Source organism: Dendrobates tinctorius, unplaced genomic scaffold, assembly GCF_039654945.1.
Source record: "Dendrobates tinctorius isolate UK_male_01 unplaced genomic scaffold, ASM3965494v1 ptg000062l, whole genome shotgun sequence".
Taxonomy (NCBI): Eukaryota; Metazoa; Chordata; class Amphibia; order Anura; family Dendrobatidae; genus Dendrobates; species Dendrobates tinctorius.
The window spans coordinates 19,994,459-20,013,145 of NW_027361730.1; the positions used below are offsets into that span (position 1 = coordinate 19,994,459).

General features: G+C 45.8%; 1 protein-coding gene across 4 annotated transcripts in view; it reads right to left on the reverse strand.

Annotated features, from left to right (window-relative positions):
• The window catches only part of KTI12 (KTI12 chromatin associated homolog), a 98,719-nt gene that overhangs the window by 70,584 nt on the left and 9,448 nt on the right, over window positions 1-18,687 (reverse strand). For 2 of the 4 annotated variants that reach the window (XM_073579358.1, XM_073579357.1), the window contains exon 2: window positions 17,288-17,451. In XM_073579358.1, coding sequence (XP_073435459.1) covers window positions 17,288-17,435 — 148 coding nt within the window. In that variant the 5' untranslated portion in view covers window positions 17,436-17,451. The remainder of the gene's footprint in view (window positions 1-17,287; window positions 17,452-18,687) is intronic. The other 2 variants (XM_073579359.1, XM_073579360.1) reach the window with 1 other exon arrangement.

The following is an 18,687-nucleotide window of genomic DNA, read 5'->3' on the forward strand; positions in this document are numbered from 1 at the left end:
GACGAACCTTTGAATCTTGGCGTTCTCTCTGGATGCCATAAGGTCCACGTCTGGTGTCCCCCACCGTTGGCAGATCTGTTGAAAAACCTCGGGGTGCAGGGACCACTCCCCTGCCGCGACCCCCTGTCGGCTGAGAAAATCCGCCGCCCAGTTTTCGATTCCCGGAATGTGCACCGCTGAAATTACCACGTGGTTTTTCTCGGCCCAACGCAGTACCAGCCCGACCTCGCGCATGGCTGCCTGGCTGCGCGTGCCCCCCTGATGGTTCACATACGCTACTGCTGTAGCATTGTCCGACTGAACGCGCACCGGCCGGTTTGTCAGCCAACGCTGAAAATGTTGCACGGCCAATCATATTGCCCGTATCTCCAGAATGTTGATCAGGAGAATTACCTCCCGAAAGGACCACCGCCCCTGGGCTGTGTGACTCTGGAAAACTGCTCCCCAACCCTGCAGGCTTGCATCGGTCGTCACCACCAACCACTGTTCCGGGGGAAAGGGTTTCCCCTGAACCAGAGACGAGTCGCGAGTCCACCACTGGAGTGACCGTCGGACCGGTGGAGACAAACTGCACCGATGATTGAGGGAAAGCAGCCTTCGGTCCCATGCTGACAAGAGCGAATGTTGAAGCGGACGGAGATGGAACTGGGCAAACGGGATTGCCTCCATCGCCGCCACCATTCTGCCCAACACACTCATGCCGTACCGGATGGATCTGGAGCCCGGCTGAAGAAGGTTCCGTACCCCCTGTTTGATCCTTTGCGCCTTGTCCTGAGGGAGGATCACCAGCCCCTGGGAGGTGTCGAAAACCATGCCTAGAAATACGATTCTCTGAGCCGGAACCAAGGACGACTTGTTCCGATTGATCAGCCAACCTAGGCGGGCCAGGGTATCCAGAGTGATACCGACATTCTCCTGGCACGCCTGAAACGACGGCCCCTTTACCAAAAGGTCGTCCAGGTACCGTTATGCCCCGAGCATGCAGGATGGCCATAACCACCGCCATTATCTTTGTAAAGACTCTGGGGGCAGTGGCCAGACCGAAGGGCAGAGCAACAAATTGGAAATGTCGCCCTCCGATCGCAAAACGCAGGAACCTCTGGTGTGGAGGAAAAATCGGGATGTGTAGATATGCATCCTGCACATCGATCGAGGCCAGGAATTCCCCTGGATCCATGGCTGAAATGACCGAACGGAGGGATTCCATCCGGAATCGCCTGACCCTGATAAACTTGTTCAGGATCTTTAAATCCAGTACTGGCCTTACTGTCCCGTCCTTTTTGGGGACTGAAAACAGGTTGGAGTAAAAACCTTGCGTCTCTTCGCTTTTCGGCACTGGGACAATGACCCCGTTGCGCTGTAGCATCATTATAGCCTGCAACAGACCTTCCGCCTGCGATTCTGTTCCGGAGAGCCGGGAACGGAAGAAACGCCGTGGCGGGAGTCCGACAAACTCTATCTTGTACCCGGACGATATCAGTTCTGCCACCCAAGCGTCGCGTTCCACTGCGACCCAAACGTGGCTGAACCTTAGTAGGCGTCCGCCCACTCTGTCGTCCGTAGGTACGAAGTGCCTCGAGTCATTTTGCTGGAGGCTTTTGTGATCTGGCCCCCCTCGCTCTGGGCAAACGGCCCCGGCCTCTACCCAGCGGATTGGCCCTGTAAGAAACTTGCCTTTCTCTAATCTGACCATCATTTGCGGAGGTGGATGCCCTGGCCGAAGTCCACCTCCAGGAGCTACGAAAGGGCCGAAAACGCCTCTGCGTCTGCCTGAATGCCGGCCAACTCTTCTGCTGCGGTAGAAAACTACTCTTCCCCCCTGTGGCTTCTGAGATAAGTTTATCAAGCTTTTCACCGAACAATCGATTGCCTTGAAAAGGCAATGAGGTCAAGGATTTCTTAGAGATAGAATCCGCTTTCCATAATCTCAGCCATAATGCTCGCCTTACGGCGATCGCATTTGCTGCTGCCACAGCAGAACACTCGGCCGCATCCAGAGCGGCGCCGACGAGATAATCACTCGCTCCTGATATCTGATTTGTCACCTCCAAGATTTCCGCGGGCAGATCCCTGTCTTGGAGGGCCCTATGCAGAGTGTCTGCCCATGAAACCATGGCCTTAGCCACCCAGGTAGCCGCAAAGGAGGGGGCCAGAGCCGACCCTGCTGCCTCATACACTGAGCGGGCAAGCCCCTCTATGAGGCGATCAGTTGGGTCCTTAATAGAAGAACCGCTCGGTATCGACAATAGCGATCTTGATGCTAAACGTGACACCGGTGGGTCCACTACTGGCGACTCCACCCACCCTTTATGGAGTTCAGGAGGGAACGGATACTTTGCTTGCAGCGCCTTTTGCATTGCAAAGCGCTTATCCGGGTGTTCCCTATGTTTCTGGACTAGCTCCTCGAACTCCGTATGTGTGGCAAACCTTCTATGCGGACGCCTGGTTTTCTTGAAGGAGACCTTGTGACCTGAGGCCGTGGACACATCATCCTCGATCTCTAAAGTCTGGTTGACCGCCTCAATGAGGCTGTCCACCGAGTCCTGGTATCCCAGGCTTTCTGGATTCCAGGCTTCCTCTTCCTCCTCCTCGCCCTCGTCCTGATCGCTTCCTGAGCTTGGCGACAGGGAACGAGATGCCCTAAAAATCGCCGCCGACTCCCCAGAGGGCCCGGCCGACGGAGAACGAGCTCTCTTACCATGAGCTTGTCTGGTGCTGGAGCGGCCCCTAACGGACGAAGGGTCCTGAGACGTGGACGAGCTGTCTTCCGCTGGCAGACCACCATCCCTGACCCTGCCCGGGCCCCGAAGGGACTCAATTGCCTTCGTAAGGGACATCATAGAATGCGATAAAGACACTGCCCATTCTGGGGGGTCCTGACCCCTGGGCTCTGCAACAATGGGGGGCTCCTGGGCTCGCTCCGACTCACAGGCTTCGCAAAATTTACCCGGCTGCGCCTTAGGCAGCCTGACCCCACAGGAAACGCAAACAGCGTATAGGAAAGAGTGAGCTTTCCCTTTGCCAGACATATTGCAGGGTAGGGTAGGAGGAGGAGGGTAACCCCTTCCTTGACAACCAGTGCGGCACTCGAAACGGGGTTGCACTCACCCACCGGTAACGTCCCCCCTCTTCCACGGGGTGCTCTGGACGCAGCGAAAACCCTGAGACGTGGACGAGCTGCTTCACGTGCCGTTACTCGCCGGGGGCACTGCGGTGCACCTTGGAGAGAGGCGGCGGGGCTTCCGACCACACTCCGGCGAGGAAATGCGAGGAGGGGGAGGGGGGGCGGGAGCCTCTGGTCACTGTGCCGCCGGAAGTCAGTGGGCGGGGCTTCCGGCCCCCACCGGAAGCGGCGGGCGGGCCTCGCGCGGAACTCGCGGCCCTCCCCATACAGCGGGGACCGCGGCCGCCGGCGGAGCTTCAGCCGTACTCCGGCGGGGACCTGCGAGGAGGGGGAGGAGGGCGCGCGCTCCCCGGACACTGCGCGCCCGCCGCGCCCCCCGGGCTGCCGGAAGTCAGTGGGCGGGGCTTCCGGCTACCACCGGAAGGGGCGGGCAGGCCTCGCGCGGCCTTGCGGATCTCCCCATACCGCGGGGACCGCGGCCGCCGGCGGGACTTCTGGCCGCAGAGCGTCTGCTGCCGCATGTGGCACTACTCGCACCGGGTTCCACCGGGGAGAGAGTCGGGCCCCGTGAGAAGAAGTAACCCCGTCGGGCGGGGGAACAGACAGCCCCGCGGCGCCTTCTGGAGGGTCCCGTTCCGGGGGGTGACCCTACAAACAAAGGTGAGCCTGCCGCCGGGGGGGGCTCTCTTGGGGTGCTCTCAACCCCATCCCTGGGCGGGGAGGGGGAGGCTACTGGGGGTGGATGCTTCGATCCCCTGGCTCACCTGCGCCTCCAACTGCACCCCTGGTGTCACTACCTAGGGGTGGAAGGGGCCAACCTGAAATCCCGCGTTGCAGGAGAGGAACAAAACGTGGAGTCCGTTGGGGATCGCCCATCGCTCACACGTGCTCGCCCGTTGTAGCTCATGGGGAAATCGAATCCTCTCATCAGGATGCGTTGCCCCTCTTTACAAAATAAAAAAGAAAAATGGTTGTCTGGGGAAAAGTCCCAGATGTGTCCCTCGGTGCGGGAGAGAAAACACGTGGAGGACTACTCACACGTGGTCGCCCGTTGGTGATTTGGGGAGATCGGACCCTCTCTATAGGATCCGTCGCCCCTGTCTTATCTTCAAAGAAAGGGAAAAAGAGAAAAAAAAAAAAAAAAATCTAGTCTGGAGCTCCAGACTGCGTGTGCCTCCATCAGACACTAAGCAAAAAACTGAGTTACGCCCGGTCTGGGGGCGAGGGTGTATGCGGCGGAGGAGGAGCTAACTCTTTTTTTGTATACTTAGTGTCAGCCTCCAGACGGCAGAAGCACACACCCCACAGTCTCTGTGTCCCCCAATGAGACGAAGGAGAAAAAACGGAGCCGCCATTTTTCTTGGCTGATCCGTTTTTTTCCCCATTCACTTTCATTATCACCGGATTTTGACTGATGGCCGTCCGTAGCATCCGCATATCTGCGGATCCGCCAATATTTTGGCGTCTGTTGACCTGACGGACCCTGCAACGTTTTTTCTGCGCCTGGATCCGCTATTTTGTGTTTGTGTACAGGTTTAACCCGCAATTCTCTCTGGCTGCTGGATGAAACTCTCTCTCTCCTCCATTCCTCGCCCGATCTTCAGCCACATCTCTCACACCGTCTCTCACCGCGCGATCTCCTCCCTCATGGTCTCTCACCGCGCGATCTCCTCCCTCATGGTCTCTCACCGCAGATTCTCTTCCGGATACCTCTACATCCGGCGGTATTAATTTTTAATTTTTTTCCTTTTTTCCCCAGGCACAGTTCCTTTAAATTTTTACCATCAGCAGATCCGTACATCCGCCGATCCGCTGACCCCCGTTTCTGTCAGTCCGCCTACGGATCCGTTTTCCGCTATTTTGGCGGATTTAGACTGACAGAAAAAACTGATGTCTATTTGATACCCCCTTGGAGAATTTATTAACCTGTTCATTGCCATGTTATGTATCTCCATTCTTAAAATTAGCAGTAAAAGGGAAGACAATATTATGAATGAAATATAAATACCAACGCCCCTATACATCAGAAAGTACATTACCTCATCTATTATATAATTTTTATTTCAGAAATGGCCACAAGATTTCATAGTGTGACAGAGTTTTAACCTCTTTCTGACATCAGACGTACTATCCCGTCCATGGGACCCGGGCCCCTATGCCCATGGACGGGATAGTATGTCTAGCGCGATCAGCGGCGCCCACGTGGTGAGCGCCGCTGATCGCGGCCGGGTGTCAGCTGATTATCACAGCTGACACCTGGCACAATGTGTCAGGGGTGGTCACGGACCGCCCCCGACATGTTAACCCCTTGCACACCGCGATCAAACATGATTGCGGTGTACCGGGGGTTAAAGGGAAGCATCGGCAGGGAGGGGGCTCCCTCCGTGCTTCCCTGAGCCCCCCACAGCAGCGCAATGTGCAGCGCTGCTGCGGGGGGCTCTTTCCCTGCAGGCCCCCGAATCCAAGATGGCGACGGGGGCCTTCGGGGGCCTGCAGGGAGCTGGCTTCCTCAGTGCCTGCAAAGCGCAGGCATGAGGAAGTCTGCAGTAGTGCCTGTGACAGATCGCTGATCTGTCACAGTGATCTGTGATGTGACAGATCAGCGATCTGTCACAGGACAGTGATGTCCCACCTGGGACTATGTAATAAAGTAAAAAAAAAAAAAAAAAGTTAATAATTTTTTTTAAAAAATCGCCAAATAAATTAGAAAAAAATAAAATATTCCAATAAATCCATTTTTTGGAAATAAAAAACCCAAAAACAATAGAAGTACACATATTAGGTATCGCCGCGTCCGTAACGACCCGCCCTATAAAACTGTCCCATTAGTTAACGCCTGTAGCGAACCCCTTAAAAAATAAAAAAAAAAACGAAGCAAAAAATAATGATTTATTATCATACCGCCAAACAAAAAGTGCAATAACGCGCGATCAAAAAGATGCATATAAATATCCATGGTACCGCTGAAAACGTCATCTTGTCCCGCAAAAAACGAGCTGCCATACAGCATCATCAGCGAAAAAATAAAAAAGTTATAGCACACAGAATAAAGCAATGCAATAATAATTATTTTTTATATAAAATAATTTTCATTGCATAAAACCACCAAAACATAAAAAAAGACCTAAATGAGGTATCGCTGTAACCGTACTGACCCGAAGAATAAAACTGCTTTATCAATTTTACCGCACGCGGAACGGTGTAAACGCACACCCCCAAAAGAAATTCATGAAACGCTGGTTTTTATTCATTCTGCGTCCCAAAAATCGGAATAAAAAGCGATCAAAAAATGTCACATGCCCGAAAATGGTACCAATAAAAACGTCAACTCGTCCCACAAAAAATAAGACCTCACATGACTCGGTGGATCAAAATATGGAAAAATTATAGCTCTCAATATGTGGTGATGCAAAAACTATTTTTACAATAAAAAGCGTCTTTTAGCGTGCGACAGCTGCCAAAAATAAAAACCGCCGTAAATAGTAAATCAAACGCCCCGTTATCACCCCCTTAGTAAGGGAAAAATAATAAACTTAAAAGAAAATGTATTTATTTCCATTTTCTCATTAGGGTTAGGGCCAGGGCTGAGATTAGGGTTAGGGGTGTGTTGGGGTTCGGGTTGGAGTTAGAATTGGGGGTTTCCACTGTTTGGGCACATCAGGGGCTCTCCAAATGCAACATGGCGTCTGATCTCAATTCCAGCCAATTCTGAGTTGAAAAAGTCAAATGGTGCTCCTTCCCTTCCAAGCTCTGCCATGCGCCCAAACAGTGTTTTACCCCCACATGTAGGGTCTCAGCCTACTCAGGACAAATTGCAAAACAACTTTTGGGGTCCAATTTCTCCTGTTACCCTTAGGAAAATAAAAAATTGGGGGCAAAAATATTTTTGTGGAAAAATTATTTTTTTATTTTCACGTCCGAGCGTTATAAACTACTGTGAAGCACTTGGGGGTTCAAAGTGCTCACCACACATCTAGATAAGTTCCGTGGGGGGTCTAGTGTCCAAATTGGGGTCACTTATGGGGAGTTTCAATAGTTTAGGTACATCAGGGGCTCTCCAAAGGCAACATGTCACCCGCAGAACATACCCCTCAAAGTCTGCATTCCAAAACATCACTACTTCCCTTCCGAGCCCCGACATGTGTCCATACAGTAGTTTTCTCCCACATATGGGGTGTCAGCGTACTCAGGACAAATTGGACATCAACTTTTGGGGTTCAATTTCTCCTGTTACCCTTGGGAAAATAAAAAAATTGGGGACTAATTGATCATGTTTGAGGAAAAAAATACGATTTTTTTTATTTTCATGCCCGGGCATTATAAACTTCTGTGAAGCCCTTGGGGGTTCAAAGTGCTCACCACACATCTAGATAAGTTCCTTAGGGGGTCTAGTTTCCAAAATGGGGTCATTTGTGGGGGTTTCCACTGTTTAGGTACATTAGGGGCTCTCACCCACAGACCATTCCATCAAAGTCTGCATTCCAAAACGTCACTACTTCCTGTTATGAAGGAGTCACCGTAGGAGGCAAAAACAGAAATACTAGCCAAGTCCAGAAAACCAGAGAAGTTGGCAGCTATCGGATTGCAGACCCCTGAACCTAACAACAACAACTAGCAGTAGCCGTGGGGGGTTCCTACGGTGCCCTAGACCCCTCGATCACAGCCGGAGAACTACATAGCCTAAAGACAGAAAGGGAAATCTAAACTGCCCCAGAGCAGACCCCAAAGCAATAGGCAGCCCCTAACATATAATGACGGTGAAGCAAGATGAAAAAACACTCACACAGATAGAAAGATAGGCTGAGCAAATGATGGGGCCCAAGCTAACTAAATAGGACAAAATAGAAAAGCTGCTGTCTGCAATCCGCCAAAACCCTCTCAAAAACAAGAGCCAACAGACTGATAGGGAAAAAAGCCCTGAAGACGCTAGGCTTCAAAAAGACTACATCAGTACTCAGGTATTATCTGAAGACAGAGCAAAAAGGAATTCAGCTCACCCAGCAGGGAAAGGCAGAAATCCAGAAAAACAAGGCAAAACAAAACCAAAACACAAATGCAAAAAGTAGAGCAGAAAACTTAGCTTTTGAGGAGCAGGAATCAGACTGGTCTCCAAGAATCCCTCAGAGTAATCACCCGCAAGGCAGAAGGGCGTCGGCTGCCTTATATCCAGTCAGCAATCCCAGTCACCCAGTCATCATCATTCTGCTCAGGTGCTTTGTAATCAGCCTTACTACCTTCCTTCACCAGAAGAGGGAGTTCATTTTCACCTTCACCATTGAGGTCTGATGAACTCACAACAACTTCCCTTCCGAGCCCAGACGTGTGTCCATACAGTAGTTTTCTCCCACATATGGGGTGTCAGCGTACTCAGGACAAATTGGACAACAACTTTTGGGGTTCAATTTCTCCTGTTACCCTTGGGAAAATAACAAAAATTGGGGACTAATTGATCTTGTTTGTGGAAAAAATACGATTTTATTTTCATGCCCTGGCATTATAAACTTCTGTGAAGCCCTTGGGGGTTCAAAGTGCTCATCTCACATCTAGATAAGTTCCTTAGGGGGTCTAGTTTTCAAAATGGGGTCATTTGTGGGGGGTTTCCACTGTTTAGGTACACTAGGGGCTCTCCAAAGGCAACATGACACCCGCAGACCATTCCATCAAAGTCTGCATTCCAAAACGTCACTACTTCCCTTCCGAGCCCCGACGTGTGCCCATACAGTAGTTTTCTCCCACATATGGGGTGTCCGCGTACTCAGGACAAATTGTACAACAACTTTTAGGGTCCAATTTCTCCTGGTACCCTTGGGAAAATAAAAAATGGTGACTAAAAGATCATGTTTGTGGAAAAAATACGAATTTTTTTATTTTCACGCCCGGGCGTTATAAACTTCTGTGAAGCACTGGGGGGTTCAAAGTGCTCACCACACATCTAGATAAGTTCCTTGGGGGGTCTAGTTTCCAAAATGGTGTCATTTGTGGGGGGTTTCCACTGTTTTGGTACATCAGGGGTTTTCCCAATCGCGACATGGTGTCCGATCTCAATTCCAGCCAAAAATGTCAAATGGCGCTGCTTCCCTTCCGAGCTCTGCCATGCGCCCAAATAGTGGTTTACCCCCACATGTGGGGTATAAGCGTACTCAGGACAAATTGCACAATAACTTTTAGGGTCCTGTTACCCTTGGGAAAATAAAAATTGGGGGTGAAAAGATTATTTTTGTGGAAAAAATATGATTTTTTAATTGTACCACTGTACGTTATAAACTTCTGTGAAGCCCTTGTGGGTTCAAAGTTCTCACCACATATCTAGATAAGTTCCTTGGGGGGTCTAGTTTCCAAAATGGGGTCACTTGTGGGGGGTTTCCACTGTTTAGGTACATCAGGGGCTCTCCAAACGTGACATGGTGTCCGATCTGAATTCCAGCCAATTTTGCATTGAAAAAGTCAAACGGCGCTCCTTCCCTTCTGAGCTCTGCCATGCGCCGAAACAGTCGTTCCCCCCACATATCAGGTATCAGTGTACTCAGGACAAATTGCACAATAACTTTTGCAGTCCAATTTCTCCTGTTACCCTTGGTAAAATAAAAACTGAACCTGAAGTATTTTTTTTTTGTGAAAAAAAGTTAGATGTTCATTTTTTTTTTAAATATTCAAAAAAATTCCTGTGACGCACCTAAAGGGTTAATAAACTTCTTGAATGTGGTTTTGAGCACCTTAAGGGGTGCAGTTTTTTAGAATGGTGTCACTTTTGGGTATTTTCTATCATATAGACCCCTCAAAGTGGCTTCAAATGTGATGTGGTCCGTAAAAATAAAATGGTGTTGCAAAAATGAGAAATCGCTGGTCAATTTTTAACCCTTAACTTCCTAACAAAAAAAATTTTGGTTCCAAAATTGTGCTGATGTAAAGTAAACATGTGGGAAATGTTAGTTATCAAGTTTTTTGTGTGCCGTATCTCTGTGATTTAAGGGCATAAAAATTCAAAGTTGGAAAATTGCGAAATTTTCAAGATTTTCGCCAAATTTCCGTTTTTTTCACAAATAAACGCAAGTTATTTGAATGAAACTTTACCACTAACATGAAGTACAATATGTCACGAGAAAACAATCTCAGAATCACCGGGATCCATGGAAGCGTTCCAGAGTTATGACCTCATAAAGGGACAGTGGTCAGAATTGTAAAAATTGGCCCGGTCATGAACGTGCAAACCACCCTTGGGGGTGAAGGGGTTAAGGGAAACTATACTTTCAAGTAACTTATCAAAATAAAAAGTGTCACACTATTGCATGTCATGTATTTTGCATTGTTCACAAGGTTCCCCGTTAGGCCAGGATCACATATGCGAGAAACACGGCCGAGCCTCGCATGTTAATACCCGACACTGCCGCCGGCACTCAGGAGCGGAGCGCGCGGCTGCATAGCAATACATGGAGCCGCACGCTCCGCTCCTGAATGCCGGCGGCAGTGTCGGGTATTAACATGCGAGGCTCGGCCAGGTTTCTCGCATGTGTGATCCAGATCTTACTGATACTCTCCCTTACTTGCAAATGACTGAGCTGGTGGTTGCAGGCTAGCCGTTATTATGACTCCCATACACATCCCTTAGCTAGAACACAGGTAGAAGCAGCAGATTAATGGCTGAAATTACCCAGCAATACTGAGCAGTGTTGCAGTGAATCCAGCTTATACTTGCTAGAAGGCTTCAGAAATATGTTTCTATGCTTGTGTCTACCGCTTCAATATTCTAATGTAATCTGACATTCACTTATGCTTGCTTCAGCAAGATGGATTTGCCCTTTTTTTCTTGAGTACATGATGAGTTAAGGAAGTGAAGAGGGTGGGTGAGAGGTGTCTCATTGCTGAAGAAAGAAGCAGATTTCTTTGATAACATATATTACAATGTATCTTATATTTACCTCTACTACTGATTTTTGCAAGAGTTTGGTGAAAGTATATTTCCATTTAAGAACCTGACTTGTCTATTAAATCTGAGCCCCTGGTGACATCATGGTCAGAACCATGAACAAATGAGCAGAGCAGTCAACCTGAATTGACTTGACAGCTCTATTCCTAAAATATATCTGGATCTGCCATTGGGGAGTGGAACTACTACAGAATCCCGCACAAAATAACATCACAAAGAAATACAAGCTTCAGTCCTGTATCCAAAATGTTACAGAATTACTTCAATACAATAAAAGGTATTAGCAGATAATGAGGTCTGTAGGCTTATGTAGGAAAGTATGCTACATGGCATGTGATAACCATCTAGTCTGGCCCCTGGATACTTGGAAACAAAGTAGCAGAAATATTGAGTGTTTATTTACATGCACACGTCCCATTAAAGCACAGAGAAATATTTTGTTTCAGCTCCTATATTTTTTTTCCCCTTCTTCCAAAATCAGGACCTTTTTCCCCACTGACAAAGTCATATGAGGGCTTGTTCTTTTTTGTGTGGGACTAGTTGTACTTTTGAATGACACCACCCATTTTAACATAACGGTTTACTGAAAAATGGGAAAGAACATTCCCTGCTGTGTGAAATTGTGGGGGGAAAAACGCAATACCACAATAGTTTTTTGGGGTTTAGTTTTTTTTAGCATTCATTCTGCGGTAAAATGACCTTTTTTAATTCATACTATTTTGGGGTAGAAGCAACGCTTTGATTGGTTCTTAAGGATACGTGCCCACGATCAGGAAATAGCAGCGCTTTGGAAGCATAGTCTTTTCGCTGTGTCCAAAACGCTGCATTCAATCACGCAGTTAAATCAGAGTGTATTCATTGAACAATGTGTATTTACCGTATCCAAAACATTCTATTGTGGACCTCTTTGTTGCAGAGATGCGACTGCTTGTAAGCCCGCACTGAGGGGGAGTTTACGCAGCGTCAAATAAAATCATAGTGGGCATGGGATTTCTATAAATCCCATCCATTGTTCTAGTGTAGAACGCAGTGCAAGTACGCTGCATCCAAAATGCTGCCATTCCGGACTGTGGGCATGTACCCTAAGGCATTCTTTTGTGGAGTGGTGACAACCAAAACCCAGCAACTCTGGGATTTAGATTTTTTTCTCTTTGCAGTTTACAGATTGGGTTAATTCATTTTATATTTTGATAGAATGGATTTTTAGGAACATAAAAAAAACCAAGGACAGAAACATAATGATTAAATACCGTGCAGTAAATAATTAGTATAATGGATGAAAATAATATATGGTATTTACTTAACATTTTTTGATTAAAATAAATAAATATGAGAAAGCCATCCAGCCTTGTCAAGGCAACAGTAACTAGGACGGTCCTAACCCTGATATTAAAAATCTTACCGTTTGTCAAGTGACATGAATGCATATAAGGGCTGAGATGGACTGAACCCAAGTAACGGACACACAGCAGAGGAAGACCACATCAATAATGCCCAGTTCAAAAGATAGGCAGGCCACACCTTTATATGCACATTATGCAAACAGACAGAAAAAACCCCAAAAAGGTCTGAACTGAGATATAAATTGGTGTGCATGCAGTGTGTAAGCGCTGTCCTTGGTTATTTCTGTTCAGCGGCTAGTGTGAACACGCTTTTACACGCTGCATGGACACCAATTTATATCTCAATTCATACCTTTGGGTTTATTTTTAGGAATATGTTGATACCAAACATTTATGTTTTCTTTTATTTCTTTATTGCTAAAAGGGGGTATCTGGGACTTAATAGAAAAACAAAAATAGTGCCCAAGTACTAACAGGTAGGTAATTACAATTTACTTGCCCATTGTGCAGGGCGCCGTTCTTCCCCCGCACAGTATGGTCACAGACTGCTACTGCCGGGGACTCTGCTGCCACTACGGGGTGTGACTTCCGATGTCATTCTGATTGACAGCCGGCTCCTCCACTTAGGCAGTGGGGATCCAGCAGTCAATCAGAATAATGTAGGAAGTTCCGCCCCGTCGACCAAGCAGGGTGGAAACGAAGCCTCCACTCTGTGGACGTGACATCAGCAGACAGCAGAATCCCCAGCAGGAGAGGTCTGTGACAGCTTTGTGCTTAGGAAGACCTGCACTGTGCACTACAGGCATGTTAGTAACTAAATGCCTGTTAGTGCCTAAGCACATTTTTTTGCTTTTATTAAGTCCCAGATATCCCCTTTAACTGGGCAAAAAGGGATGATTCAATTTTTTTTGTTTGATTTTTTAATTTGTTAAAAAAAAATGTCTTTACTTTTTACCGTTATTCCCCCTTAGCGTCTTGAACCTGCTATGATTTGATCAGTTGCACTATATAAAGTGGCGTGTAAACGTTTGGGCACCCCTGGTCAAAATTACTGTTACTGTGAATATTTAAGCAATCGATCTCTAAAAAGCCTAAAGTTAAAGATGACACATTCCATTTGTATTTTACTATATACACACAAGATAAAACTAAAAAGGAAAGAGCGCAATAGGGTCTTATCTGGGTGGAAGATAGAACAAATTCAAATGGAATCTACTCACCTTTCCCAGAACGAATAAAAGCATGTAAATCACTGTCAGCCTGCTGCACGCCCGAGGTTCACAACCGTGACCGCCAGTATAGTTCCTTTTGGATAAATATTTAGGCTTAATGTGCGCTGCTGAGACTAGGATAAAGTCACCACATGAGAATCTTTTTAACTCTTTATTCCCAACGCGTTTCAAAGTGAAAAGCCACTTCTTCTTCAGGGGATGACATATAGTGGATAGATACAACCTTCTCTGGTTAAATACATTCATTATTTGAATTTCGGCGCCAAAAAACCACATGGGATGGGAGGACAGATGTCAGAGTTCAAGGGTTAATGGAACGTGAAAACAGTTTATAAATGTTCTTATTATTTAACAGTAACATTTCTTAATTTCTCTTTACAGATAATATGTTGAAAAAGAAAAAATAATAAAAAAGAAAGAAAAACTACATACTGAAAAAAGGTTTAATATGGGAGATGGATCGAACCCATTGAAAAAATTATGTACATATCGTAGTCCAGAGTCTATACCACTCGAACAGAGCGGATTTCGTTCCAAAAAGGAAGAAAACGGGAAAGAGTATTAAATATGTTAAAAGATGTAATTAAAATTTCTTTAATTAAAATTGTATTAAAATGTGTATAAAAATTGTATAAAAATTGTGTATAATAAAATTGCGTTGGATTGATAATTGTTTAAAAATTGTAATGTTGTTTTATTTAAAATTTGTAATTTCCCGTTTTCTTCCTTTTTGGAACGAAATCCGCTCTGTTCGAGTGGTATAGACTCTGGACTACGATATGTACATAATTTTTTCAATGGGTTCGATCCATCTCCCATATTAAACCTTTTTTTAGTATGTAGTTTTTCTTTCTTTTTTATCATTTTTTCTTTTTTCTTTTTCAACATATTATCTGTAAAGAGAAATTAAGAAATGTTACTGTTAAATAATAAGAACATTTATAAACTGTTTTCACGTTCCATTAACCCTTGAACTCTGACATCTGTCCTCCCATCCCATGTGGTTTTTTGGCGCCGAAATTCAAATAATGAATGTATTTAACCAGAGAAGGTTGTATCTATCCACTATATGTCATCCCCTGAAGAAGAAGTGGCTTTTCACTTTGAAACGCGTTGGGAATAAAGAGTTAAAAAGATTCTCATGTGGTGACTTTATCCTAGTCTCAGCAGCGCACATTAAGCCTAAATATTTATCCAAAAGGAACTATATACACACACACACACACACACAGTGGCTATGGAAAGTATTCAGACCACTTGAAATTTTTCATTCTTTGTTTCTTTGCAGCCATTTGGTAAATTCAAAAAAGTTCATTTTTTCTCATTAATGTACACTCTGCACCCCACCTTGACCGAAAAAAAAAACAAATGTAGAAATGTTTGCAAATTATTTAAAAAAAACTGAAATATCATATGGTCATAAGTATTCAGTCCCTTTGCTCAGTATTGAGTAGAAGTATCCTTTTGAGCTAGTACAGCCATGAGTCTTCTTGGGAATGATGCAACAAGTTTTTCACACCTGAATTTGGGGACCCTCTGCCATTTTTCCTTGCAGATCCTCTCCAGTTCCGTCAGGTTGGATGGTGAACGTTGGTGGACAGCCATTTTAAGCTCTCTCCAGAGATGCTCAATTGGGTTTAGGTCAGGGCTCTGGCTGGGCCAGTCAAGAATGGTCGCAGAGTTGTTCTGAAGCCACTCCTTTGTTATTTTAGATGTGTGCTTAGGGTTATTGTCTTGTTGGAAGGTGAACCTTCAGCCAAGTCTGAGGTCCAGAGCACTCAGGAAAAGGTTTTCATCCAGGATATCTGTCCTTGGCCGCATTCAGGTTCAGTTTGGCTGGACAGCCAGGTCTAGGAAGACTTCTGGTGGTCCCAAACTTCTTCCATTTAAGGATTATGGAGGTCACTGTGTTCTTAGGGATCTTGAGTACTACAGAAATTCTTTTGTAACCTTGGCCAGATCTGTGCAGGGAAGGGGGAGCGGCGGGTCACAGAGGCAGGAGCCGGCGGCTGTGGCTAAAGCCTGTGCCGTTGCTAAAGAGAAATGGATTATTCATTTCTCTGTAATAGCACACAGTGACATCCACATCCGCCGGGTTCCAGCACGCCATCGCTGCATCTCGTTCGTTCCAGCGCCAGCAACTCTTCTGACCGAGCGATTACATGGCCCCGCTCATTAAGGTAATGAATATTCATGTCTCTCCACTCCCATAGGTGTGGAGTGAATATTCATTACCTTAATTAGCGGGGCCATGCGATCTCTTGGCCAGAACAGCTGCTGGCACTGGAACAAGATGCAGCGAAGGATCACAGACAAGGTAAATAGGATGTTTTTTTTGTTATATAGGAACCATGCATACAAGGATGAGATGGGGGAAGGACAGGGACGGGGGAGCCATGCATACAAGGACAGGGATGAGGGGACAATGCATACCCGGCTTATACTCAAGTCAATAAGTTTACCCAGTTTTCCATGGCAAAATTAAGTGCCTTGGCTTATACTCAGGTCCACTTATACTCGAGTATATACGGTATTTATTTTAAAAAATTTACAAAAAGGAAAAATGGGCAGATACAAATTTCGGGCACCCTGCATGGTTAGTACCTAGTAGCACTGCCTTATTCAAGTATCACAGCTTGTAAATGCTTTTTATACCCATTCAAGAGTCTTTCAATTTTTGTTCGAGGGATTTTCATCCATTCTTCCTTGGAAAACTCTTCCAGTTCTGTGAGATTCCTGCGTCATCTTGCATGCACTGTTATTCTGAGGTCTAGCCACAAATTTTCAATGATGTTCAGATCAGGGGACTGTGAGGGCCATTGTAAAACCTTCAGCTTGCGCCTTTTGAGGTACTCTATTGTGGATTTTGACTTGTGTTTAGCATCATTATTATTCATTTGTAGAAGCGATCCTCTTATCTGGTCAAAACCGATAAGTCTGCAATCACTCTGTGTGATTGAAGATTTATGATTCCCCCCATCGCACATACTGCGGTTTCAGACCAGGGATCGGAAGGTATGTATCCATTATACATACTTCCAGCCAGTGGGCGTGGTCTCACTCCATACTCACTCCAACTCAGGCTGGCTCATTCACAGGCTAATTTTAAAGCCAAGATTCATAACTTTAAAACATCACAACGATGGAAGCTCCAATTGTGATCTAGTCAGAGAGTGACTAGTAGCAAGGATATGCCTTACACATACTAATATGCAGGAAGACATGGTCCTTGGCAGAGAAAAGGTTCAATCTCATCCAAAGCAACCACTCACACCAAAATAAGACACAAGATACGGAAAATAAACATGGCAAATGCATAAAAAAACAATAGCCAAGACAATATCTTAATACAATACAATGTTGTTATAAAATTAAGTAGATCGTGGGGATGGTGGAAAGTGAAAGTAAGCATATTTGTGCAAATTCCATTAAAGAACTGACAATTATTGATCCAGAAAACAGCCATTTGAATAGGTAATGCTATTGCATTTTGTGCTATAGTTAGCAATGTCCAGTTGTCTGGATTCACCCTGATAGTCAGAGGTAATTGTAATATATTGACATCTACATACACAATGAGATAAATATTCATCTATCGAAAAGGGTTCAAGGATAACACAATAATTCTAGAAAAACACCAGTAGTACTTAAAAAGCCTGCTCACCTGCATACACAGAATTCCTATCTACTCCTAAAACATGATCCCCAACAATAAAGACTTTTTTCTCCTTCTGCTCGAAGTGTTCTTTCAGCTGTAATGCTCTACGACTTTTTCCGCTGCAAGGGAATCCGCACATCACAACAAGTGGCATTGTTGGAACCAGCCTGCTGGAATAAACACATCAAGCTATCAGAGCACAGAGAACACACGACAGTCGGGCTCTTTGTACATCACTTTTTGGCCAAATAGGTAAGGTACATAAATGATATACATTCTAAATGTGAACTTTTTTAGATAACCTTATGATACCAATAATAGAATTAGACTTACCGGTAATTCGGTTTCTAGAAACCTTCCACGACAGCATGGGGGGGGGGGGAAGATTGTCTCCACGCCCTAATGGGGGACAGGAAGCACGAGAGGTTAAAAAGGTCCCTCCCACCTCCCTCTTACCAGTGACTTATAACTGATTACCATAGCACTGGTTACCTTAAGATCCTCAGAATTTGTCCAAGAATGCAGGGAGGGAAATAGTGGTGTCGTGGAAGGTTTCTAGGAACCGAATTACTGGTAAGTCTAATTCTATTTTCTCTAGCAACTTTCCACGACAGCACAGGAGGCATAACAACCTATACTGCACTGGGGGGGGGGGGGGGGGGACGACAACGGCCTGAAGAACTTTTCGGCCAAAGACTAAATCCCTGTTGGACATAAGGTCCAACCTGTAGTGTTTAGAAAAAGTATGTAAGGAGGACCAGGTTGCTGCCTTACAAACTGCCCTGAAGATGCGCCTGCCCTCTCAGCCCATGAAGTAGAGGTAGATCGAATTGAATGCGCTTTGATCCCTGTAAGGGGAGTGATGTTTTGCGCCAGGTATGCTTCAGAGATAGTCTTTTTAATCCAATTGGCAATGGTGTTTTTTGTCACCTTCTTTCCTCTTTTTGGACCAGAGATATGGATGAATAGGTTGTGGTTAATTCTATAAGGCTTGGTACACTCTAAGTAGTGAATTATTCGCCTTACGTCCAGCGTATGAAACACCTTCTTTAGGGTTTGCTGGGTTTTGACAAAATGAGGGGAGAATTATACTCTGTGATCTATGAAAGTCCGACAACCTTTGGTAGAAAAGACGGATCAAGGGAGAGAACTATGGAGTCATCTCTGACTGTTAAGTAGGGTTTTCTGATTGAGAGAGCCTGTAGCTCTCCTATTCGCCTTGCTGAGGTTATTGCTATAAGGAAGGCCACCTTACAGGAGAGCAGCTGAGAAGTACAGGATGGCAGGGGCTCGAAGGGTGATTGAGTGAGTCCTGTAAGAACCACGTTAAAGTCCCATGGTGGAACCGCAACTAGCTTTTTTGGATGTAGCCTAGTGGCTGATGTAATGAATCTTCTTATCCACCT